Source organism: Dendropsophus ebraccatus, chromosome 15 (genome assembly GCF_027789765.1).
Source record: "Dendropsophus ebraccatus isolate aDenEbr1 chromosome 15, aDenEbr1.pat, whole genome shotgun sequence".
Taxonomy (NCBI): domain Eukaryota; kingdom Metazoa; phylum Chordata; class Amphibia; order Anura; family Hylidae; genus Dendropsophus; species Dendropsophus ebraccatus.
In genome coordinates this window covers 9,216,224-9,242,669 of record NC_091468.1, presented here as the reverse complement: position 1 = coordinate 9,242,669, position 26,446 = coordinate 9,216,224, and the positions used below count along the sequence as shown (strand labels likewise).

At 45.2% G+C, this 26,446-nt stretch overlaps 1 protein-coding gene across 2 annotated transcripts in view; it reads left to right on the top strand.

The window, feature by feature from the left end:
• The first annotated feature begins 1,271 nt into the window (after positions 1-1,271).
• LYPLAL1 (lysophospholipase like 1) overlaps positions 1,272-26,446 on the top strand; it is a 35,428-nt gene continuing 10,253 nt past the window's right edge. The window contains exons 1-2 of one of the 2 annotated variants that reach the window (XM_069955055.1): positions 1,272-1,400; positions 12,444-12,543. In XM_069955055.1, the coding sequence (XP_069811156.1) occupies positions 1,283-1,400; positions 12,444-12,543 (218 nt within the window). In that variant the 5' untranslated portion in view covers positions 1,272-1,282. The remainder of the gene's footprint in view (positions 1,401-12,443; positions 12,544-26,446) is intronic. The other variant, XM_069955056.1, reaches the window with a different exon arrangement.

The window sequence follows — 26,446 nt, the reverse complement described above, 5'->3', positions numbered from 1 at the left end:
AATACTACACACAGTGATGTCACAGTACAGGGATAATACACACAGTGATGTCACAGTACAGGGATAATACATAGTGATGTCACAGTACAGGGATAATACACAGTGATGTCACAGTACAGGGATAATACACACAGTGATGTCACAGTACAGGGATAATACACACAGTGATGTCACAGTACAGGGATAATACACACAGTGATGTCACAGTACAGGGGGAATAATACACACAGTGATGTCACAGTACAGGGGGGATAATACACACAGTGATGTCACAGTACAGGGATAATACACACAGTGATGTCACAGTACAGGGATAATACACACAGTGATGTCACAGTACAGGGGGAATAATACACACAGTGATGTCACAGTACAGGGGGGATAATACACACAGTGATGTCACAGTACAGGGAGAATACACAGTGATGTCACAGTACAGGGATAATATACACAGTGATGTCACAGTACAGGGATAATACACACAGTGATGTCACAGTACAGGGATAATATACACAGTGATGTCACAGTACAGGGGGAATAATACACACAGTGATGTCACAGTACAGGGGGAATAATACACACAGTGATGTCACAGTACAGGGATAATACACACAGTGATGTCACAGTACAGGGGGAATAATACACACAGTGATGTCACAGTACAGGGAGAATACACAGTGATGTCACAGTACAGGGGGGATAATACACACAGTGATGTCACAGTACAGGGGGGGATAATACACACAGTGATGTCACAGTACGAACACTTAGAGATAGGGTTTCTGGGTAACAGTCTCTCAGTATATATACTATTACTATCAGTCTCTCAGTATATATTCTATCAGTCTCTCAGTATATATACTACGTTTCTCAGTATATATACTATTACTGTCAGTCTCTCAGTATATATACTATTACTATCAGTCTCTCAGTATATATACTATCAGTCTCTCAGTATATATACTATTACTATCAGTCTCTCAGTATATATACTATTACTGTCTCTCAGTATATATACTATTACTATCAGTCTCTCAGTATATATACTATTACTATCAGTCTCTCAGTATATATACTATTACTATCAGTTCCTCAGTATATATACTATCAGTCCCTCAGTATATATACTATTACTATTACTATCAGTCTCTCAGTATATATACTATTACTATTACTATCAGTCCCTCAGTATATATACCATTACTATTACTATCAGTCTCCATGGTAACCACCTCAGCCCGCACCGCTCACTATACGTACAGTAAGCGCGGGTGCAGCACGCATGCGCGGTTGTTCCTGCAGTCACGTGGGTGTCATGGCGGCCTCCTGCTCCTTGTCTCGGTGTGTGGTGTCTCCTGCAGGGAAGCACACGGCTTCTGTCATCTTCCTGCACGGCTCAGGTGCTGTCCTCTCCTCCTGTCTCTGTATCATCCCATCCAGTGCCTGTGGGTCACCACGAGTGCTGCTGGAGGGGAACCACAAGTGTCAGCAGTGCTTCTGGTCCTCCCTATATATAATACTACATGTATGATAACTCTCAGGGGACTGAATATAATCATGTATGTTATACGGGGGAGGAGTAGACTGTAATACAAGTATGAAATCACAAGCCCCTCCCACAAATAGTCTGACCACGCCCCCAGGGCTCCCCACCACCCCATGCCTTGTAGCTATCATCCCCCACCTGTGGTCCTATGCTGTTGCAGAACTACAACTCCCAGCGTGTCCTGATAGCCAAGGGCACTATGGGATTTGTAGTTTTATCATATACTGTCAGGACATGCTGGGAGTTATAGTCGTGAAACAGCTGGAAAGCAACAGGATATCATGTTACGAGAAAGCTTATCAGGCACAACATCCTTTGGGCATGCTGGGAGTTGTAGTTCAGCATGAGTTGGAGAGGTACAAGTTAGAGCATGATGGGAGGTGGAGTTTCTGTAGAGCAGGGATGTGGACCTTCTATCCTCGTCTAGCACAAGGCCCTCCAGGCATGCTGGGAGTTGTAGTTTTGTGACATTAGTCCCCATGTAAATGCATAGAATTGAGGTTTGGTGAATTCTGCTGTTGATTTATAAGCAGGAAGCAGGGAGCGTTCCATTATTATTCCCGCCCATGTGCGTTCACCTAAGGGCATCTTCACACAGGACACAAGAATGAAAATGGAGACCACCGTGTCCTATAACATTGATAGCAGAGACCACCGTGTCCTATAACACTGATAGTGGAGACCACCGTGTCCTATAACATTGATAGCGGAGACCACCATGTCCCTATAACATTGATAGCAGAGACCACCATGTCCTATAACATTGATAGCAGAGACCACCGTGTCCTATAACATTGATAGCAGAGACCACCGTGTCCCTATAACATTGATAGCAGAGACCACCATGTCCTATAACATTGATAGCAGAGACCACCGTGTCCTATAACATTGATAGCAGAGACCCCCGTGTCCCTATAACATTGATAGCTGAGACCCCCGTGTCCCTATAACATTGATAGCGGAGAACACTACGTCCCTATACGGTTCAATGTACATTTATTGAAGATTTTTCAAACAAGAAATATTTTACCCTTCATTGCAGATATTAAACCCCGATATGAGGGGGAGATATGCAGGGAGCACAGCGGGAATAAAATGATGAAAAACGCAGGAAATATCATTATGCAGGGAAGATGTGCGTGTGAAATACAAACACAGAGATGCTGGAAATTAGCTCAGAAAACTATGTAAAAACAAGCAGTAAAGCACTCATACATACAGACAAAGTAAATTGTAGATACTAATGCTGGAAAACCATGCTGAAGTATTCAGGCAAGCGCACAGGTCATTAACCGGAAATTGTGTATCATGCTATATGGACAAGCAGGGCAAAATGCATTTCAGGGTATGCAGAGATCTACTACAGGTGTCTCATTATGATCTGTGCACACATGTGTATTTCACGTTAAAATAACCTGGTCATAGAGCTATACAAACAGAAGTAAAATACAGATATGTAAGCTTTCGCAAAAAGAATGCTATTAAACGCACTAGTATTCGGAGTATATGTATGCATGGAAACATGAATGAAGAGAAGGTTCAAACATAGATGGCCAATACACTAGAAACAGAACGAAATAAGGACACACAAAAGACTATATAAACAGTCAACACATAGTAGAAATGAAGCTAAAACGTGTAGCAGGGGAAAGCTCAATACCAGCGTGCCATGATGCTACGTGAACAGGCACGCTAAGGAAGGATAAGGGGGCACAAAGTCCGACCAATTTCAGATAACAGCTGCTGAGTGGAATAAAATAGAAAAAGAAACAATATGGTAACCAATTCTGTCGAGAGCTTGTACAGAGGTCCAAGAGTCCAGCAGTCGCATTCCCTCTTCTGGGCTGGTGATGAAGTGCTTGACGTTCCGGTGGAAGACTGACAAATGTGCAGAGTTAAGCCATTTATATGGAATGCATTTATCCCTTAGTGTTCTGGTAAGGCAGGTAAACGATTTTCGCTTTCGTAAAGTCTCCGAGGGAGAGGTCTGAGAACACCGCAATGTCCTGATGATCATCCGAAATTTTTTTCTCCCTTCTAGTCGCTGCCAGGAATGCTGATTTTACATGGAGGAAATGGACCTGGGCGATAATGTTTCTAGGTGTATCTCGAGAAAGATGCTGGGGTCTCGGGATCCTCCATACCCAATCAATTGTCAGTTCGCGATTCGGACAATTAGGCAAGACACGTTTAATGAGTTTCTGTATTTAGGCGGGCAAATCAATGGAGGTAATGGATTCCGACACATTGCGAAACATTAGATTATTGCGTCTGTTATAATCTTCCATCGCCATGATCTTGCTTCTTAAAAGATTAAAGTCATCTTCTAGTCTCTTACAGGTGTCTGACAGGGAGTTATGTGCGTTGATCACTTCACTTAGGGCCCTATTCCACATGAACGATAATCGGCCGAATCGAGCACATTTGGCCCGATTCAACCGATTATCGCTCGGTGGAATAGAAAGAACGATCAGCGGCTGATCGTTCATTTAGGGCCAAAGCCTAAAATCATCGTTCCCCCACTGCGCATCGCTACGGTGGAATAGCGGTGCGCGGCGGGCGACCGACGATTTGAGAAGCACAATACATTACCTGCAGGTCTTCTGCTCCGCTCCGTCTTCCTCCCCGGGTCCCGCGCGCATTAGCTTTAGAATGGCCTGTCAGCTGACGGAGCGCTAAGCCAATCACAGGCCGGGACCGCCGCGGCCCGTGATTGGCTGAGTGGCCTGTCAGCTGACAGGCCATTCTGAAGCTAGAGCGCGCGGGACTCGGGGAGGAAGACAGAGCGGAGGAGAAGACCTGACAGGTAATGAATGTGAGAAAGCACGAAACGATCTGATCAATCCCACCTAAGAGCGAATCTCTAAGGGTCGTAATCATGTCCTTTAGAAAGGAGTTGGTCAGCTGGGTGTCGCAAGTCAAGAGTGAATCAAGATATCTGTCGGAGTCCCTCCTCAAAGTTGCCAATGATGGAGAGAGTGAGGGATGGACATCACTTAAAGCTGACAGAGGTAGCATTGAACATGACATTGCTGCTGAGGGTTATACACAGCCCTGAGGAGGATGGTAGGAGCATGTATTACTGTTCTCGGAGGCTCGTGTGCAGGCGCTGCTAACGAACACTGGAGCCGCAGGAGAAAGATTGCTGGCCTCCTTGGTCATGTCGGGCTGTTGCATCGTGGCAGAGGAGTCCGGCCGGGGAGTCGTCTCAAGAGCTAGAGCAGTAGGGGAAGCCCGCACAGGTGCAGGAGTCACTGTGGTGTTGTGTGGCAGATCGCTAGGGACTGCACGCTTGTCTTCCCATATGACGTGCCAGGGATGTAGTTTCGGCACATACTCCGGGCGAGCAGAGTGACATGGGGGAGGCAGAGGCTCCCGCTTAGTAAGGCGGGATGATCGGGGTGAGTCAGTGCATGGAGAAGCCTCCGCTGTTAGCTTGCCTGTCAGTGTCTTTGCAGTGGAGCCGGCGCCATCTTGCTTCGGGGAGGCTGTATCAAAGGACAGCTTTTCCAGCCGTCGCGCAGATGTGTGTTGTCTTCTCATGATGTCCGAGTATGCAGTAGACTGACACATATCAGTCCAGTTAGGGGAAAGGTCCGAGATCAGGAGCAATTAGTATAAATTTGCCGGTAAACACTGGGTCAGACGGGAGCGCTGTAAAAACACGTCTTGCTGCTCTGGCTGCAGGTCTCCGCCCCCACTATGTCCCTATAACATTGATAGCGGAGACCACCCAAAGTCATGTAAACCAGAGATACCCCCAGTGACAATGCTAACCACAAAAAGTTCCTATAGAGGGGCTGAAGAGACAGCTATGTAAAGTCCTCAGTGACCTCAAAACATTGATAGCAAGTGTCCCCATGATATGGCCAACTTTACTGAGTCATTAGAGTGGAGCTAAGTATAGAGACCACAATGCCCCCATAACATTTATAGTAAATGCCCCTATGATGATACCAATAATAAAGAGTCCACATTTAAAAGCCAAGTACAGAGGGCCCATAGTGCCCTTATAACTGTGATGTTAAGTGTCCCCAATGATTGTGCCAACAATGGAGTCAAGTACAAGGAGACAGAGGTGGCCCCATAACATTGATGGTCAGTGTCCCCAGTGCTGGTGCCAACCATAGAGAGTCCACCAAATACTGACCGCATCAAATCAGTCAGTGGGGGGATTATCAGTGGCAGTCTAGCCTCTGGGACCTGCACAGAGATTGAAGGGATTGCAGTCCTGGTATAGTGCTGCGTTCCCTTCTTGTCTTTGTGGCCACTGCAGCCAATCCCATTGATTTCAGTATAACCATGTCGCAGTACCCTGCACATCCCGCTGGCTTGGACGTCACTGTGTGGATGATGTGGTGGTAAACCAGTGCTGTGACCCCCTCACTCACAGGAATGGTGGGAGTCCTAGTGGCTGGACCTCCACCGATCATGAAGTGAAGACTAGAGGTAGGCCATCATTTTTATGATATGATACAATTTTTAAATGGCTATCTAAGATCTTATCCCCTGTCTAGTCCACGGGACGGGTGATTCGTTTCTGATAAGTCTGACTGCCATAACCCCCACCCATTACAAGGAGGGAGGCCCCTTGCCCCATAAGGGCATCACACACTGCTGCTCTGTTCACTCTGGATAGGCTTCTACGTTTGTAGCTAATGGTGTATTTACTTGGGGGACAAGGGATCTTCATACCCATGATCAAAAGGGATTCCAGAGGTTGGACCCCCATAAATTAGGCACTGAATGCCTATCCTTTACATATGCCTTTAACACCTTTATAAGTCTAGGCCTATGAAGACTGCTTGCATCTAGAGACCTATAAGAGAGTCACGCATCTGCAGTACTCTGTACAGTAATAAATCTAGGACTTTATATGATCATTACTCAGTGGTCACTGTGATAATCCCCCTTATTTTCCATGTGTCATGTTCCACAACATTAGCTGCCCCATAAACCAGAATTACCCTCCGTGTCTTGCAGTCATGCATTGTGATGACTTGTTAGAGTCTTTGTGCCCGGAGCAGACGACAATCAGAATGTACAGTAATTCCCATGTTAAGGAGCGTGGCGCCACTAATGGGCATGAGGTCATCGGCTGCCATTACCAGGAGCTGTGAGTCACTGGCCGGGGCTCCAGTCTTCGTAACTTCAGGAGCTTGTCTTCTTATTAAGCATGAAGGCTTTTGGTCTGTGCACCACGTTACAACTCTGGAACTCTCTGACCCTTGCTTAATCTGGGATCGAACAATCAAAGGCAACAGTATGACTAAGCCAACACGATGCAGCAGAGCTGAGCGGAACGGTCAGTGCTTTCCTCGGTGTGCTCTTTAGAGTGGAATAGTCTACTTAGATAAATACAATATATAGACAAAACTATTTTAACACCTACAGGAGCTTTTGGGGCATCCCATTTTATGTAGTTATACCCTCTTCTCCGCTCCACTTTTCTGTGAATACTTTTCTACTAGACTTGAGGTGACAGGAGAAAATGTTTCCCATTTATCCTGTAGAGCACTTTTGGGGTCTGACACGGATGTTGAGAAGAGGCATGGCCTACAGTATACATTCTAGTTCATCTCAAAGGCGTTGGATGGAGTTGAGGTTAGGACGCTGGAGTAGAAAAGGGCTGAACCCAAACTGTTTACTCAATGTTGGAACCAACAGTTATCCAAAATTGATTTCCTTTACCTGAAACTAAAGGGACGACTACTGAAAAACAATCTCAAAGTATTATTCTTCCTCCACTGAGCTTTACAGGTGACACTATGTAGTCAGGTAGGAAATATCCCTCTGGCATCAACAAACCCATCAAACGTGAGATAAAGGAATGTAATCCATAACCCCACAGATCACGTCCAGTAGCAGCAGCTGTACATCACTCCTTCTGACGCTTGGCATTGTGCTGGGTAATGTAATTTTGCATGAAGCTGCTCAGCCATTGAAACTCATGCCATGAGTTTTATTTTTGCTGGTTTTGGTTGTAATGGAGATGAGGTTTGGCCTCTGCAGTTGTGAAATCAGCAGCGTAGGTGACCTATATGCACTAAGCTCCTCAGCATTTATTGACCCCGCTCTGTATCGTTACGCCATCTGCACTTAGTGACTGAGTTTCCTAGGCCTTTGTGATAATGTCACACTAGGAGGTGAATGAGCGCTATTAAAGTTGACTGGCAATTCCTCACGTCTCGACCAGTATTGATTCCCTTCCTTCCTTACAGTGATACTGTCACATACACACACACCGCCGCCACCTTAGAGCCATATTACATGCCCCAATATTTGGGAGCAAGCGAACACTTGGCCCATAAAAGATAGCACTGGTCTTCTGAGGTCTATTACGAAGAGCGATGGCCAGCAGACTGTCACTATTGTTTTAATAGAACATGTTTTAAGGCAACAATCAGCCAACATTGTATATGTTGGCTGATCGTTGCCTTTTAACGTGACCTATTATGCTATACGATTATCGGCCAGAATCCTTTAGTGTAATAAGGCCCTTGGTGCAAATCCCTGTACCATCCAGAAGCTTAGATGCTGAACATTCGATATATACCTGAATAAAACTTATCTGTTTCTTCTTTCTGCTCTAAGATCGCTTCATTTCATCAGTGGGCAGTGTCATCTAGGCGGTGAGATGGGGCACAACTGCTATGAAGCTCCGCCTAGGTGACACTGTCCATCGATGAAATGAAGTGAGAGTTAGGGGGGCTGACAGAGTTACTTTAAGCTGGCTGGAAGAGTAGGAGTGGTTAGGCTATGTGTAAAGGGAGGAAGATTGATTCTGCAACATATACTGAGTGATGAGTGCTGGCCATTTTGTTGGCCTCAGAACGGATTACAGAGCAGGATGATAACTAGAGATGAGCGAACACGCTGAACGTTCGGGTTTGCCCGAACCCGAATGATCAGCATTTGAATCCCGCTGCCTGGAGAAGATAGATGCAGCCTGAGGACTGCCTGGGAAACGTGGATACAGATTATGGCTGCGAACCCAAACTTTCGTCAAGTTCACTCATCTCTAATGATCACTTTACTTTAGCTGCAGCCTCCATAGTTTTATGTACAATGGTACTAGTTTTTCTTGCTACAAAACCTGACTATTGGATAAGGTGCTTCATGTTCCTTGGACCCTCTCTGGTCACTAGCACAGAGGACTTAAAGAGCAGGCATTCTACCACTCCATACATCTACATACAAAAACAGCAGAGTGCACCCACCTGACCATATTCTATATCTTGCAGTCCCAGGATCTAACATTTAGCCTTCGGGTTGTAGAACCCTTTTCACCTGTGTTGTACTATATATTTTTTTATTTTTATTTTTTTTTTGCACCTCCAGGCTGTCTTATTTTGGCTGTTTTTTTTGACAGCTGTAATTTCCCCCCAAAACGCAGCAGTTTTATGCAAATTATGATTATGATTTGCATAAAATTGTTGCCTCTTGGTGCCAAAATGGCGGCCGTCCAGAAAACTGCCCACAAAATAGCAAAAAAAGACATGTTATAGCCATTCAATGCAAAATCCAAAACAAATTCACCCCATTCTGAACATGGCCTAACGCAGCGTCCTCCGATCTGTTTCTCTCCAGCTGTTGCAAAACTACAACTCCCATCATGCACTGACAACTTAAGGCCACCAGGGCATGACAGAAGTTTTAGTTTTGCAAGTTTGAGAAACCAAAAGTAATTGGAAGTGTGTTAAATTGGCTATTGGCAGACATACACAATGTAGTAAAGCGCTGAGTGCTCTCACTATAAAACTATAGAAAAAAAAAAATCTTGAGAATGTGCAGCCGAGGCTTTCCCTGTAGCTGACAGAGTACTTTGAGTGAGTCTGTCAGGAGTGACCCGCAATACAGACTGGGAGTCTCCACCGAGCACAGCATGCTCCGTTTTGTTCTAAACCGGCCACAAGAAAGAGGATGGGTGCACTCCAGGAGATGGGAACATGTGCATGACGTAAGGATGAAAGGAGATTAATGGAGTCTGGGCCACGAATATTTTGAAGAACAACTGAAGCCTAAAAGCCGTGAACACCTTTGATCCCATTTTTTATATTGCATTTACTTTCATAATAAATAACCATATTTTCCAACACACCAAATAAAAATTAATAAAAAACATCATACAGCAGCGAGATCTGAGAGACAGAGAAGGAGGTACAGTAATACTGGTAGGATACAAGGATGGGCCAGACGGGTGTAAGAGGTGTGTTTTTCTGGGCTCAGTGCCACTCTACCATATCTCTTTTTCAATACCCCGGACACCCCCAGCTTGCTCTGCCCTTCTTACGGGCGGAGATGCAACCGTTTTTTAGTTCTTCCACCGTATGCGGAGACCCCAGATTCTCCAGTGCGATTCTGAAGTTTTTCAGCACCCGCCCTATAAGACAACACCCGGCGTATAAGACGACCCCTAACTTTTAAGAAGATTTTCCTGGGTTAAAAAGTAATCTTATATGCAAGAAAATACAAGAGATTTCCAATTGGTTTTCATAAAATATTTTTGCACACTGCACTTTTATGGTACTATACCACTGGCCGATGGCGGCCCGATTAATAATTTGAACGAGTGCCGATCTGCTAGATCGACGCCTTGCATCCCTTGTTTAAACATCATACTTTACCTAAACATGTTGCAGGTCTTCTCCTGCGCTCCTTCTTTCTCCCGTTCCCGCGCAGCAGCAGCAGCTTCGGAGCGGCCCGTCTTAGCTTACAGACCGCTCAGCCAATCACTGGCGATGCGTGGTCGGTGCCAGACAATTATAGGTCCAAACCTACATCAACGATCAGTTGATGATCGTTGTTATCGGCTGATCGTTGTGTTTATTACACGGAACGATAGTCGGCTGGATAGGGCCGATTATCGTTTTGTGTAATAGTACCTTTACTCGTATGTTTTGTATTGAGTTGTAAATGGACATCTGTAAAAGTTTGTGAACCCTCTACTGCCCTTTCCTATGTTTTTCTAACTTCTAGGGAAGAACGTCTTGTTATGGAGCCTGTATGGCAGCAGATGGACACTGTGTAGCTCTGTACTAAAGGGTTGTAGGACCACTGTGTCATTCAGGGTCATGCGTACTCCTTTCATACTCCTATGTCGTCCTTAGATTACAAGTTTTAGGGTCCTATTAAATGAATCATTTTTCCGATGCGATCACACAAACAATTTTTCAATCATTGCCTACAAAAACACGGGAAGATTATTGTTCAAATTCAATCGATATAATGATTTTTTGCACAATAATCTCTGCTGCCGCCTCTCTCCTCTCTATATCAGGAACTTTCCAGAGCAGAAGAATTTTTTTTTTTTTTTTTTGCTGCTGCTGTTCTAGACAGTTCCTGACATGAGATCAGTGATCTATTTCCCTTACGACTCTACTAGGCACCACACTGATGAGGGGCAAAACCCCGAAACAGCTGTCTGTGGATGAATACCTGGCTTTGCTTTTTCCCTGGTCATATCATCCATCATATCATCAGACTCGTAATTGAGTTGGATACTGACTGAAGGGGCCACTTATTATGGTGTTTTTATTTAAAATAAAATTTATGACACTAACGCTTTTTTATGTTTTTGGATTAGCCGTTTTCAGGTACTAATGTTAAGTTTAGGAGCCTAGAACTTGTGGACAGAAACAAAATATATACATTGCCTCTTACAGCGATGTGGAACTTATTTTGTCCGCTTGTTAGTTTCAGGAATTTGTCGTTCCACTGGATGATTAGCTCAAGAACTCTCAATTCTCCCATAATCTCCTTGTATATAGCTGACATGATCTGCCGGGTATAACTTCCCAGAACAGAGAATGGACCTGATCATTTGCTAATCCCTTAAACTAGAAACATTCCTCATTTGTTTTATTTAGGCTCCTCTTATTTGCAGTATGTTCTTTTATTGGCTATTGGTCGTATCTGGCTTTGCTATCAGTTTTTGTTGGTTTTGTGGTCTTTTTCTGAGACTTCTAGCGATGGTTTTGTAATAAGAATAGAAATATCATAAAAACGAAGGCTCTATTCCACGACGATCTTTCTAGGTGCAAGCGCAGTCTGCAGAATAATTGCAGTTAATAAAGAGAGCTATAAAGAGGACATGTGGCCTGTCTTGACCTGTGTGTTTTTTTTTTTTTTATAAAATTTTATAAAAACAGCCAATAATTACAATATGCCATTAGCATCAAATCTTCAAAAAAAAAGAAGAAAATCATCCCATTTCCCCAATAGTCCTCTTACCCACTAAAACTATGGATCAGTATAAAAGACCTGTTGTTCCCATGGAGTCATCTCCGCGGGGCACCCGCTAACCCCGATAACAATCTCGGGAGAACTCACCACTACCTCCACACCACCTCCCTCTTACTACTAATAGCTACAGTCACTAGCCCCGCGTAGGGGAACACCCCGCCCGCGCGAGAACCACCCCCCGGCCCGGGCCCCGCCGGACCTTCGTCGATCCAATATAAGTACATATCATCCAAAATTATATAAAGTAACTTAGTGATACGGATCTCAGCTCCCTTCCCGGCGACCTGTGTGTTTAAGTAAAAACTGGAACATTTTATAAATTTTATTCGTAATAGAAATGTATGACTAAGTAGCCAACTGGGTGTAACCAATTGCACACTCCTCCCTACACTATCTGGCACTTTCAGTTTTGATTGGCTAGTCTCAGACAGTGTAAAGACACGCCCCTAACTGGTAACACCCAGTTGGATATTTAGTCACGTGTTTCTAGGAAGAATAGCAGGTTTTACCTTTCTTCCTGGCCACAATTACGTACTTCCATTGCTTTTTGGCACCGCAGTGAAACGCTGTTTAGTTGTTCATTATATTTTAGGTATAAAGTGGATCTCTGCCCCCACGTGTTGAAATTCATAAATATTCCTGTCCTCCATAGGTGACTCAGGACCGGGAATTAAATCATGGATACGGGAAATATTGAAGAAGGATTTAGCATTTAGCCATATAAAGGTCATTTTCCCTACAGCTCCAGCTCGGTGAGTGTCTCTTTATAAAATTAAAGAAAAACTGATATTAATTTGATGCTGCCCGAACCACAAGTGATGGGAGTGGTCCCCAGCAACTTCTGCAGGTCCCGCTGGCCTTAATGGATGGATCTCTTCCTATATCCAAAGGGAGACCTCTATTAATAAAGGTGAGGTGGGAAGCCACAGATGACTCCTGGTTTGGGCAGCATGAAAGAAAGTAATGACAGGTTCGCTTTATAGGGCTCAGTATTAAAGCGAATGTCAGTACATGCGCTTTAAGTGTTTCACATGGATAGAACGGCGCTGGTGCCGTGGTGCTTTTTTTAGAACCACAGCCCGGTTCCTGTGTATGGTGTTGTTCTATTCCTGGGCAGCAGTGCTTCAACCCTGGCCAGTACCCGGGAATAAAACGGGGCCGTACACGGGAATCGGGCCACGGTTCACAAAAAGGACCGCAGCACGGTATCCCTGCTCCGCCGCTGTTCTATCCATGTAAAACACTTAAAGCGGATATACTGATAGTACCCGTGCTTTAACAGTTATCCCATATCCACAGAATGGGTGATAACTAGCTGATCAGAGGAGCGTCAACCGCTTGGACCGCCATCGATCCAACAGTCAGTTGTCCTCTATAAGACAGCATTTGCGCTGTTTGTTTCATTCACTTGGGGCACAGTTGGCCAGCATTTCATGATCGTGGGGGTCCTGTGGTCTGATGCCCCAACAATCAGCCAGTTATCACCTATCCGCTGGTTCATCCAATGGGGTGGCAATCTTTCTAAAATTTCTTATAAGCCTCTGTCAACTATTTTGTACTTAAAAATTAATCTGTCTCTATGAATGACCTCTTTTAAGGGAACCTGTCATCACTCCTGTCTGTTTTAGCAAATACAGGCAATGTCCATGAAATAACAATTCTGCGCCCCCTGTTTTTGTTGCTCGGTGATGTGCTGTTCCTCTGTTTTTCTTACTTGAGTCAGATGGGTATTACCAATGGTAATATCGCAATTTCTTTCAGCCAGTCAGCTGTTCTGAAAATGATCATGTGACATATTATAACTATAGATGCGCGAACCGAAGCATGATTAATGGTGGCTGCAGAAGTTGGATGCGGCCCTAGAAAGTACAGCCTATCAGAACCCCCATCCATAGTGATTTGTCATACTCGCGATTTCAGGGGGTGGGACCAGAGCTAAGCTTTTTGCCAGTAGTAAACACACAGTTACTTTCTCCCGAACTTCTCTAATCAATGACATCACATACTATGCCATGGTATGAAACTTACTTTCTCTGTCTTGCACAGAGCACATGGTAAGCCTCACCCCCACATCCTGTGTTCCATTTTTGCGGAGACTGCTACTAGAGACAGATTTTCCCTAACAACAGGCAGTGTACAGCAAATCACCTACTGGCCAATTGCTGAAGCTGACCACAGAAAGTTGAAAATGACAATGGAGAGGTTTTTTGGCTGTTTTCACATGGATATTGTTAGAAGAGTAGTGGGTATCTGCAATTTTTCCACAGGATAGGCTGTATGTGATTGGTGGGGGTCGCACCACTGGCACCCCCAACATCACGAGAATGGAGGGGCCTCTTGTCGATTGAGTGAATGGTGCAGCAGTACACATGTGCAGCTACTTTTCTGTTTTCCCTCTAGGGACATCTGAAGAGTAATTTCCGTAGTGAATAGAGATGATTGAACAGCGTTGATGTTCCGGTTCGTTCGATCTCGAGCCATCGGCATTTGACTCCCGCTACCTTCCCGTTCTGTGGTTCGAGTTCGAATGAACCTGAACATCAGCGCGATCATCTCTAGTAGTGACGAGTTACCGTGAATTGATCAAAGGAGATGAATCCTTCGCTTGTGTCGCTGGGTTTCCATAGATAGCTGAGCACTATACTTGTATCTTCAGAAGTCTTATAGAGAGTGAATGAAACCAAGCAAGCCCACAAAGGACCCTGTTTGGTAGGGGTCCTGAAATCCAGTTGCCCTACTTTTCAGATACTAATCGGCCATTTTGTGGATAGTTGATAAGCTCAGATATTGGTATAACCACTTTAAGGCCCAAACAGGCCTGGTTATAAGGAGTTTAATCTTGCATCCAGCTAAATATGAACTCCTCCTGTTCGGACTAACAGTGAGCGTTGCTTAGAGAGTCAGCGCCAGAAACAACCTATGGTTGTGTAAAATCCATAATGGGATGAACCCTATAAAATACCTATTAAAAGGTTGGGGAGAAATCATTTTACACCCGATTGTCTGTACAGTCTTCTCTGGATATGGAGACCTATGCCATCTACCTTTATCGGGTGGACACAAGGCAAGTAAATCAAACACTTATTTGTAGCTCCGCCCCTAATCTGACAGATCTCAATGAAGTTATATATTTTATCCAATAATCTCATCTCCAGCACGTTCATCACCATTCTGCATGTTTTCCCAATCATTCCAGGAAAATGTCTACAAGATGAATCATTTATTGGAATCCCAAGACCCTACTCTTTCTCTCTTTTTTCTCGGGATGGTTTGTTACTGTTCAGGCTTGGATCGCTCTATGATGATTCATGTACTTGTTTCCCATAAATGAGGAAGCACAAAACATTACATTGGTGTTCCCCAGGCAGCATGAATTGCATTACCCCGATGTAATGGCATCTGCTAGAATTATCTACCGGCATCCAAGAGGTTCTAGAGCAGATTGAGCCTCTGGCTGGGAGCAGTCGTGGGATCTTGGCCATGGGTTTCCCCTCTTCTGCCTTTTATTACTGGTAAAAAAAAAAAAGTCAGAGGGCCATAAAAAGTGTAAGACTTGAGCCAAAACCTGCCCGTAACTCACAAACAGTCCCAGTGCCAAATTCCTAGATGCAGTTACCAGCAAGAGAGAGATATTAATCACCCGGTTTACTATAAGGAGCCCGCCGTGGTGTCAGGAAGCCGAGCTGCCACTCCTAGACCAGGGATCCACTACATGTGAAAAAAAGACATAAAGTAGGGATTGAAAATACATTGGAAAATCTGTTTAGATATTTTGTATATTTATTACGTTTTGGTTTCACTATATGTTTGGGTTATTTAAGGGCATATTACACAGATACAGATGGAACACACCCAATTAATTATCCGCCTGATCTTCTGCTGCCCTGACGGTAATAGGGATCATCGCTTCCTGGTCCAATCTTGACACACAGGAAACGGTTACACGCTAAATAGGCATTAGACATTTATCGGCTAAACCTGTAGACTTTGGCAAGACTGGACAACCATCTATGTCGATTACGTCAGAAGAAAAGGGTTGAGCATTTTGAATTTCAGGAGCAGATGCTTTTCTTTGAGAAATAAGATACCGGTGGAGGTGCCAATCGAAAGTCCCCCCCCCTTCCCCAATATTCAGAGCACTTTTGGTCGAGCAAGCTGTTCTGACAACAGCCATCGTATATCTGGATAGTTTAAAGGGGAACTATCAGCAGGTTAGACGAATTTAACCTGCTGATATGTCCCTATTGCACTTTAAATGTTCACTGTTGTTTCAACAAACCTTGCATAAATAAGTGTAACTTTCTTACAAGTGTAAGAAACTTTGTAATATATCTTATCAAACAAAAATCCCTCTTACCATATCAGGTTTCTTTTCTGCTCCTTACTTTAAAGGGGAACTCCACATAAGGAAAACTTGTTTTCTATTAAAAGTTATAAAGATGTGTCTATACAGTTTAAAATGTATTACCATATCTGTGCGGTTCTGCCACACTGCTAGCTGATTGACATCCAGGAAGTGAAGAAAAATGGCCCCTGTGCCAATCCACATTGTCTCCTGCTCCCACTGCTCTCCCACCTTAGAAGAGAAAGATTGCATGTCTCTGTCGCACATTGTGTGTGTTTGCTACTCACAGGCAGACGGGGGGCAGGGTGTGATGTCACAGGAGGCTTGGCTGGATCCCCCAATCCCTTGAGTGATTCACCATCTCTGACCAACCAGAAGCAGCTGCTGCAACTTCACTGATTGTGCAGAAATTTGGGCTATGTTCACCCATATTGGAGTTTCATTGTAGTACTACAGTGTATTTACAAAAATGATGCATTAACACAATTAAATGATGCTAAACATCACAGAGGATCAGAGCCGTCACTGCCAATCCCACCTGGAGAAAAAACAAGGCGTAAACAGTATATCCCATGTAAGATAATATTGGATAAAGTCCTTATTGTGGTGTTACAGGTAGAGAATACAGTGCTGTGTGGTGTTACAGGTAGTAACTGTGTGCTGTGTCGGTGGGACTACAATGAAATGATAAAGTACTGACTGCAAATAATTCAGTAAGAGAATGAAACTGCAATGTGTGAACACAGCCTAGATCAGTGCTTCTCAAACTGTGAGGCGGGCCTGACCAGTGAGGCGCCCCCTTGTTGTTGGTGAGGCCCAGCTCGGGAGCCAGTTTTCACAAAAGTAACTATGATCTGCACAGTCCTCCAAAATCTCAATTTTATCAACATTATTAATTTATTTTGTACTTGCTTTATTAGTATATAGAGCTTAGGAGACAGGTGAAAGGTAGCCCTAGCGTTATTTTCAGCTTTTAAATAGACTTTCATCACAGATAGTGAGGCACAGGCACCCTCTTGGTCGGTCTGGTGGGTGAGGCTCCAGTAGAAAAAGTTTGAGAAGCACTGGCCTAGATGTTCTGCAACAGATTTGGGTGGGAAATGGGCAGGGTGGAGGACTGTGATGAACAACTGAGGGAGAGAATTGCATTCTGGAACCTGTAGTACTGTGTACAACTGCTCAACCAGGAAGTGCAGAAACACAAAATGGAACAAAGCAAATGGATTTTTGGTAGTTTCAAAACTGGAATAGATAGGTATGTAATTATTTGCTATTTCCCCTTTAATCCTAAACTCAGTATTGTTTCTAAAAAGCAGCTAATTTCAATCCTTTCTTTAGAAGACCAATGAGGGATAACATTACATGCTGTCTATAGATTGGGGCAAGAATGGATTTGAGAACAACAGGAAAACACAGACTGTAGCGAGACTGCAGGAGCTTCTAGTTAGTATTAGATGTTATACTAGAGTTTGAGTTACAGCCTACACTGCTCTTTACTGCTCTATTATGTCCTTAGTGCTTCTGCTGCTTCTTATTAACAAAAACTGTTTGGTATACAGTTCACGTTAGAGTATTCAGCGTTAGACCTTGCTCCCACAGCACTTTTAGCTTAGGTACGTGGCAAAGAAACATGCGAGATGCCAATTTTTTTCAGTGGGAATTTATGTTGTAGTTCACATTGACCTGCAGTGCTTTTTTTTTCGAGGGCACATTTCAAATCCATGTGCAAAACCACAACAATATACTTAAAGCATACTTGTCATAAAAAAAAATACAACACTTTTTGCAATGTGACAGATATAGTTGGTCAGGTCTGAGTAAGGTCAGATCAGGAGAATGAGCTGGGCGAATTGGAACGTTTAGCACGTTTACTTGTGGCTCTTCGTCACGTAACCTGGACTTACTCCCAATGCAAATCCATGAGGCTGTGGAGAGGAACGTTTAGGTTCTGAACACTTATTTATTAGTGACGTGTAGTCTGTAAGGCCAAAGAAGTCCTGTCTTTAAGGTGTTAAGCAACAGATTTGGCTCTGCTACATCTAGCCATAAAACTCCATTCTATTTAGCAGATTTTTTTGTTTGAGCCAACTCGCCATCCAGCATCTCTATCTGAAGTCATGACCTGGATTACTCCTTACCATCTCCAACTTTCCCATGCAGCCCTGACTGCGCTCGGCTTCATCCATGGCCCCTTTATCCCTCTTTTTTCAGTTTACATTTGAGGTTTTGTAGAGGAATTTTTGGCGTTACGACTTCTGGCCCGTACACAAATCTCTTTTTCATTCTTTGCTTCTTTTTGATCAGCATAACAGATTGGACAGTGCTCCTACCCATCGTCCTGCTTTTCTAGGTTTGCAGAATGTTGTTGACCGGCCATAAATAGCATTATTGATGCTCCCCGCGAGGACCATTGGGTATTACTAGCCTTTTATATGCTTTTATTTTTAAGTTCTAAATGTGAGGTTATTGAGTTTTTCAGCACAGCAGCGGGATAAACCACTTGTCCTCATAAGACGGTCAAGGTAATGTAATAGGGCAGTAAACACGGCAGCAGCTCTGGATCTCACTCCTCATTCTGTTATTCAGCAATACCATCTAGTGGCTGCTCTAAAACATCTCTCAGCCTTAAGCTGGAATTGTACTAACCTTGAATATTGTATTTAAAGGGGCTGTCTGGTAAGAAAACTATTTTCCAAATATCCTGTAAGAAATTTGGGAAGGGGGTTTCCTTGTATAGAATCCATATCTGTAAACCTGAGGCAATACAGAGTGCCCCCCCTGCTGGAGGACTCAGTATGTCAGTGCATAGTATAGACCAGGGGTACTCAACAACTTTTAGTGAAGGTCCACTTAGCGGGGTCTATTGTCAGGTGAAGGTCCGAGCTCAACATCAGTAGGAAATGTGTTTTGTTACTTTTCACAAACGTTCAACTATTTACACACAGAATTGCTGCTTATTAGTGGGAAAACTGAAATTTTTTCTCTCTCACCAGCCCTTTGAAATTAGGTACAAAGCGAGTGACTGCCCTAGTAGTATATAGCCCCCCCCCCCCGTGAGCTCTCCCCCAGTAGTATATAGCCCCCTGTGCACTCTCCCCCAGTAGTATATAGCCCTCCTGTGAGCTCCCCCCTGTAGTATATAGCCCCCCTGTGCTCTCTCCCCCAGTAGTATATAGCCCCTGTGCACTTTCCCCCTGTAGTATATAGCCCCCCTGTGAGCTCCCCCTGTAGTATATAGCCCCCCTGTTGCTCCCCCAGTAGTATATAGCCCCCCTGTGCGCTCCCCTTGGTAATATACTGTATAGCCCCCCTGTACACTCCCCCAGTAGTATATAGCCCCCTGTGTGCTCTCCCCTGTAGTATATAGCCCCCCTGTGCTCTCTCCCCCTCCCATATAGCCCCCCTGTGCGCTCTCCCCCTCCCATATAGCCCCTCTGTGCGCTCTCCCCCTCCCATATAGCCCCGCTGTGCGCTCTCCCCCTCCCATATAGCCCCGCTGTGCGCTCTCCCCCTCCCATATAGCCCTCTGTGAGCTCTCCCCTGTAGTATATAGCCCCCGTGCGTTCTCCCCCTCCCATATAGCCCTCTGTGCGCTCTCCCCTGTAGTATATAGCCCCCCTGTGCACTCTCCCCCTCCCATATAGCCCCCCTGTGCACTCTCCTCCTCCCATATAGCCCTCCTGTGTGTTCTCCCCTGCAGTATATAGCCCCCCTGTGCACTCGCCCCCTCCCATATAGCCCCCCTGTGCACTCTCCCCCTCCCATATACCCCCCCTGTACATGTCGTCCAGACAAAAAACTCACCTAGCACCTCGCTCCCCCGCTGCCCCGGTCTTCTTTTCTCCTGTCGGCCCGACCACTGGCTGATACGCTCTCTCTGGGGACGTCCCGGGGATTCCCCAGCAGAGCGCGCACCAGTGACCTCATTGCATGCCACCGGCCTGCTCTACCGGAAGTACAGGACGGTGGCGTACACTGAGGTCACTGGTGCGCACTCTTGAGGGGAATCCCTGGGACGTCCCCAGAGAGCGCGTATCAGCCGGGGGCCGGGCCGACACTGCCCCCAGTTCCACTTCTATTACAAAATCTCAACTCTTCCAGTACTTATCAGCTGCTGTATGTCATGCAGGAAGTATTCTCTCCAGTCTGACATAGTGCTCTCTGCTGCCACCTCTGTCCATGGCAGGAAATGTCCAGAGCAGCAGCAAATCCTCATAAAAATCCTCTCCTGCTCTACAGACTGGATAGAAGATAATAGAAGTAAATTACAAATCTCTGGCACCAGTTGAAAAAAACTTGTTCCTGGAGTACCCCTTTAACGGAAAAGGAGATGATCCATGTGTATGGTGATACGGTGAATACTCTGCAGGCTACACACACTTTTACACCTAATGATATCCTAACATATACATTGTTTTCACAGTCATTGTGATGCCCTGTACAGTATAGCAGAGCCCCGGCAGTCGTGTAACCCTTTACGACCCCATGCTCTGCATGAACAATGGCCGTCTATGTGAGGTTTCCCACCTGATAAGCAGCAGTCTTTCTGCACTGATAGGAAGCAGATGCCGGCGCCCGCTGCCTGCTACAGGTTGGTACAATGAAAAAATAAGCCCATTTACAAACCTGCAGCTGGAAATGTAAATCTCCACGCTCCACCCATTCCCATTACACCACTACGAGGGAATTATTTTGGAAAACTACATTGAGAAAATAAAATAAATAAGCTCCAGCTCTTTTTCCTGGTGACCATAATCCAGAATCCAACAATCCATCAAGTCTCATAAACCACAATATAAAATTCAAATGTAAAGTCCCATTTTAATGCCATGGTGCATTTAGGTTCAGAAATTTCATCTGGTTCTCACTGAGGAGATCCAGCAGGATGTACAGAGGAATACAGGCAATGCTTCATGGGAAGAGTATGCAAATTAGTTCTTCTAAAGCAGGAGAAGTCGTTCAAGGGAGGCCTGGATGTTTTTCTTGGAAAATATAATATTAAAAGTTATGTAATATTACAAATTATATGTGATAGGACCGGGATCCAGGGCTTATTCTGATTGTCATTGGAGTCTGGAAGGAATTTTCTCCCTGTGATGGGGCAATTGTCATCTGCCTCATAGGGGTTTTTGCCTTCCTCTGGATCAACACAGTAGGGTTTCTGTAGGTTGGACTCTTGTCTTTTTTCAACCTTGTTTACTATGTTACTATGTTAGGTCCCATTCACACTGAGCAAAACAGGCAGAAATTCCAAGCGGAACTCATGCCACGGACTCTGCTTGGAATCCCGCCTGCTCACTGTCTCAATGTGATGATGTCTGCCACTCAATGTGATGACATACCAATTCTTTGAGCAAAGAGCGGAGACGCGCCGTATTACATGGCCCAATCAGGCAGATATCGCCTGAGAACGAAGAGAACTGGAGCTTCGTTATCCATCTGTGAGGGGACAGGCGGCCCAGCCAATTACTTACTGTGACGGGACATCGCCACGACCAATGATTGGCTGATCCGCCTGTTACTAGAGAGCAGTGTAGAAACTGCAGCTCCTGTCACCGGGAAAGAGGCAGAAGGGCCCGTGGAGAGGTAAGCATACATATATTTTTTTTATTCCTTTATACAGTCATCAGCCGATGATTTTAAAACTTTTTTAAGCGCATCGATATCTGCCTGATTGGGCCATGTAATAGGGCCCTAAGTCCAAAGTCTTCTAACCTTACTTCTCTAATATGTCTGATAGGAAAGAGAGTCCTAGTATGCTGATCCCCAGAGCCTGTGGCTCTGCGGCTGATGCAAAACTACAACATCCAGCATATTGGGAATAGTAGTTTAGCAGGAAGCTGCCAAGGAGCCTTAGGGCAAGATTGGGAGATTGGGCGACATTGCCATAGTGTGTAGTTATTTGTAGGATTAACTAGAGATGAGCAATACATGGAAAGAAGTTCCGGAGGACGACTCTCCGTTGAAATGAATTGATACCCATCAATTTGGAGGCAGTGTCCGCCTTTACTGTGATCCATAATCAACTTTACGGAAGTAAATTAGACAGCCCATTTGTGCATGGATCCTACAGTATATATAGTGCACTGATCCAGAAAACATAACGGTATCTGGGATTTTAGAAACCACTTAAAAGGGGTTTTATAGGATTGCAAAAGGGAATCAGCTTAGACCAGGCATGTCCAAAGTCCGGCCCGCGGGCCATTTGCGGCCCGCGTTCCGAACTTTTGCGGCCCCCCAGGTATCCGGCAGCAACACTGCTCTAGTGCACAGAAAAGGAAAGCCGAAATCTCGCGATGTCCGAGATTTCGGCTTTCCTTTCCCGTGCACTAGAGCAGTGTTTTCCAACCAGTGTGCCGCGGGCGCCGTCCCCCTCACCTACTGGCCCGGACGTGCTCCTCCAATCAGGGGTCTCCCTTGATTGGAGGAGCACGTCCGGGCCAGTAGGTGAGGGGGACGGCGCCCGCGGCGAGCATCTTAAGGAAGGTGAGCAGGGATGGGGGAGAAACAGGGGAGAAGCAGGGGGGAGAGAAACATGAGGATGGGGGAGAAGCAGGGGGGAGAGAAACATGGGGATGGGGAGAAGCAGGGGGGAGAGAAACATGAGGATGGGGGAGAAGCAGGGGGGAGAGAAACATGGGGATGGGGGAGAAGCAGGGGGGAGAGAAACATGGGGATGGGGGAGAAACAGGGGAGAGACGCAGGGGGGAGAGAAACATGGGGATGGGGGATAAGCAGGGGGGAGAGAAACATGGGGATGGGGGATAAGCAGGGGGGAGAGAAACATGGGGATGGGGGAGAAGCAGGGAGGAGAGAAACATGGGGATGGGGGAGAAGCAGGGGGGAGAGAAACATGGGGATGGGGGAGAAACAGGGGAGAGAAGCAGGGGGATGGGGGAGAAGCAGGGAGGAGAGAAACATGGGGATGGGGGAGAAACAGGGGAGAGAAGCAGGGGGATGGGGGAGAAGCAGGGGGGAGAGAAACATGGGGATGGGGGAGAAGCAGGGAGGAGAGAAACATGGGGATGGGGGAGAAGCAGGGGGGAGAGAAACATGGGGATGGGGGAGAAACAGGGGAGAGAAGCAGGGGGATGGGGGAGAAGCAGGGAGGAGAGAAACATGGGGATGGGGGAGAAACAGGGGAGAGAAGCAGGGGGATGGGGGAGAAGCAGGGGGGAGAGAAACATGGGGATGGGGGAGAAGCAGGGGGGAGAGAAACATGGGGATGGGGAGAAGCAGGGGGGAGAGAAACATGGGGATGGGGGAGAAGCAGGGGGCAGAGAAACATGGGGATATCCCTTTTGTGTTTTTCGAAACAGGCCCAGGTTTCACACTGAGTGAGTATAAATACATTTAGAATCTATATTATTATTATTATGTATAATATGTCCTGCTTTAGTGTCATTTTGTGCCATTTTGGTTGGTGGTGTGCCCCGGGATTTTTTAATTATAAAAAGTATGCCGTTTTCAATAAACTTTGTAAAAAAAAAAGTTTATTTGCATTCATTTTAATGGTCCAAAGAATGTCAAGCAAAATGGTCGGCCCCCGCACATGTTCACTTCAGCAAATTTGGCACTCTTCGAAAAAAGTTTGGACATGCCTGGCTTAGACCCTGTCACTGGATGGGGTTGAGCTGCCCTACCAGACACGACACGTAGACAAGAGTGGCGCTGTTTGGGGGGAGGAGGGGGGGGGGGGGGCTAGCAGACCTTTTTTTTCCTACTTAGGCCTCATTGACACGTTCAGTAATTTTTAAGGACCGTGATTTTAGTCCGCTAGGTAAATCCGTTATCTGTGATTGCATCTGTTTTTTACACCCGTGTCAATTTTTTTCACTGATGTGCATCACATCACCCCATGTGTTCCATGGATTCCCCTCCCCCAATAGCTGATTGTGCCTCTCTGTGCCACAGAACCCCGTCAATCTAACCCCCACTGTACCTCAGGCAGCGCATCCCCAACCACAACCCCCACCAAACCTTTCTCGCCTCCCGGAAAGCCGAATGTGCCAGTTCAGAACTTGAGCCGGCGAGGTCCTCCTTCGCTTCATTCTCCCGGCTCACGGAAAGCCGGGAGAAGGAAGCATGCCAGCTCCAGGGTGGTTGTGTTTTGGGGTGGGTGGGTGTTGGTTTTGTTCTGTACTAGCACATTTAGCTATCCAGAGAGTGGGAAAGTTTTTGTGACACACTGGGGGGGGGGGGTGATCTAGCTGTGAGGATGCGCTAGGATCCCTCTTTTTCATGGATCCCATGGATCTGGTATTTGTGAAATCAGACAAAAACACAATCATGTAGACTTCTATTGGGGGATCCGTGCTGCAATCCGCTTCTGCACTAGGACATGTCCTATTTTTTGGCTGCACAATTTGCAGCACAGGTTGTATGAATAGATGTTTAGGATTCAATCTCCCCTAAAATTGTCCATGATCCCAGATTCACAATCACGGACAACTTTGTGGGACGTTTGTATAAGAGATTACATACAACCCCTTTAGGCACTAGTGTAGAAGCTGATTATAATCTTGTATGTTTACTCCACCCTTACCTTTTGTTTATTGCCCATTTGAGAGGAACATTGTTGCATCTCCATCTGATCAAAGGCTGCCCGTGCTACAACACAACTGTAATCTGATGGAATTGTTTCCGAGATTAGAGCACTTCAGAGGGCCGGCCCCGCGGTCTAACTTGACGGTTTTAGCTTTAACAACACGTTTATTTGCGACCCAAGAAAAATAGAAAAATTTGGCAAAATCTCCATCGTCTCTAAAGACACAATTGCTCAAATAAACATTTACACAACTGTTCAGACTTAGTTTTTTTTCTTTCTTTTCTTTAACTTTTCACGGTTCAGATCATATCAAAGGTAAGTGTGTATACAAGACATTAATCCTTTATCTGATTGTCAGGAGAAGTATGGCCTGAGGTTATTGTGTTTCCTTTTATACATTCTTATATTATGTGTGTGGTTTTTGGTAGATAAACAATGCATAATAAGTAAAATAATAGCGTAAGCTTTAAAGGAAATCTCCAATCAGAAGTAAAATTGTGGCCGGTACATCTTGTTTACTGTTACAGTACAGTTTCCACATGGCAGTATGATGCTGGTATGACTTTGACTTCAATGTTTCATCATTGCAGATATGCATCACATAGCACCCTCCTTTGTTTGCCCTTTGTTGCTAAGACATCATGTCAAAAGGCAAAAGAACACTGCAGAGACACCATCACGTGTCTTAACGTCAGTGAGCTAGCCAGACCTTCCTCCGGGAAGGAACAACCAAGCCAAGGAATGTCTCCAGTCAAGGAAGCCACCCAAGCAAGGTATCCATCCACAGACGGTGTTTCGGGGTATTTGCCCCTCATCAGTGTGGAGTAGGATTCTGACTAGTGGGAGCAATGCCTAGTAAGTGTATGCAAAAGGACGCTGGATGACCTCAGGGAGATCAACAAAAAAAAACACAGAGACACCATCACGTGTCTCAACGTCAGTGTATTCGAGAACATTGCCCCCTGGGAAATCAGATATGCAAAAGTACACTGCAGAGACATCATCACGTCTTTCGACGTCAGTGAACTAGCCAGACCTTCCTCCGGGAAGGAACAACCAAGCTAAGGAATGTGTCCAATCAAGGAAACCACCCAAGAAAGGTATCCATCCACAGACAGCTGTTTTGGGGTATTTGCCCCTCATCAGTGTGGAGTAGGACTCTGGCTAGTGGGAACAATGCCTAGTAAGTGCATGCAAAAGGACGCTGGTTGACCTCAGGGAGATCAACCAAAACATCGCAGAGACACCATCACGTGTCTCGACATCAGTATATTCTTGAATATTGCCCCCTGGGAAAAAGTCAACCAAAGGCTAAAGTTTTTGAGACAGAGATGGCTTATTGCTGTATTCAGCCATCTACGACAATCCTATAGACTTTGAATGCAGTAGCAGCCTTATGTGTGACCGTTGAGCCATAGACGTGGGTCTCCTGATTCCAAAGGGAGATTCCCAGCAAACGGATGCAATCACGTTGACTGTCGGATAAACCCATTAGAGCCGGCCATTCACTTTTTAGGGCCCTATTACACAGGACAATTATCGTGCAAATTATCACTGTATTATTCGAATTTAAATGATAATCGTTTAGTGTAAATGCAGGCATCGATCAAACGACTAACGAGAAAACATTCATCTTTCGTTGATGACACTAAAATCATTATTAATCATTCACTAATTGTTTGCTGTAATTCCGCATTCGTTCACTAATCATTCCGTGTCATTCCGGATTCGTTCCTTCATTTGCTGCGAAAATAGTTAACAA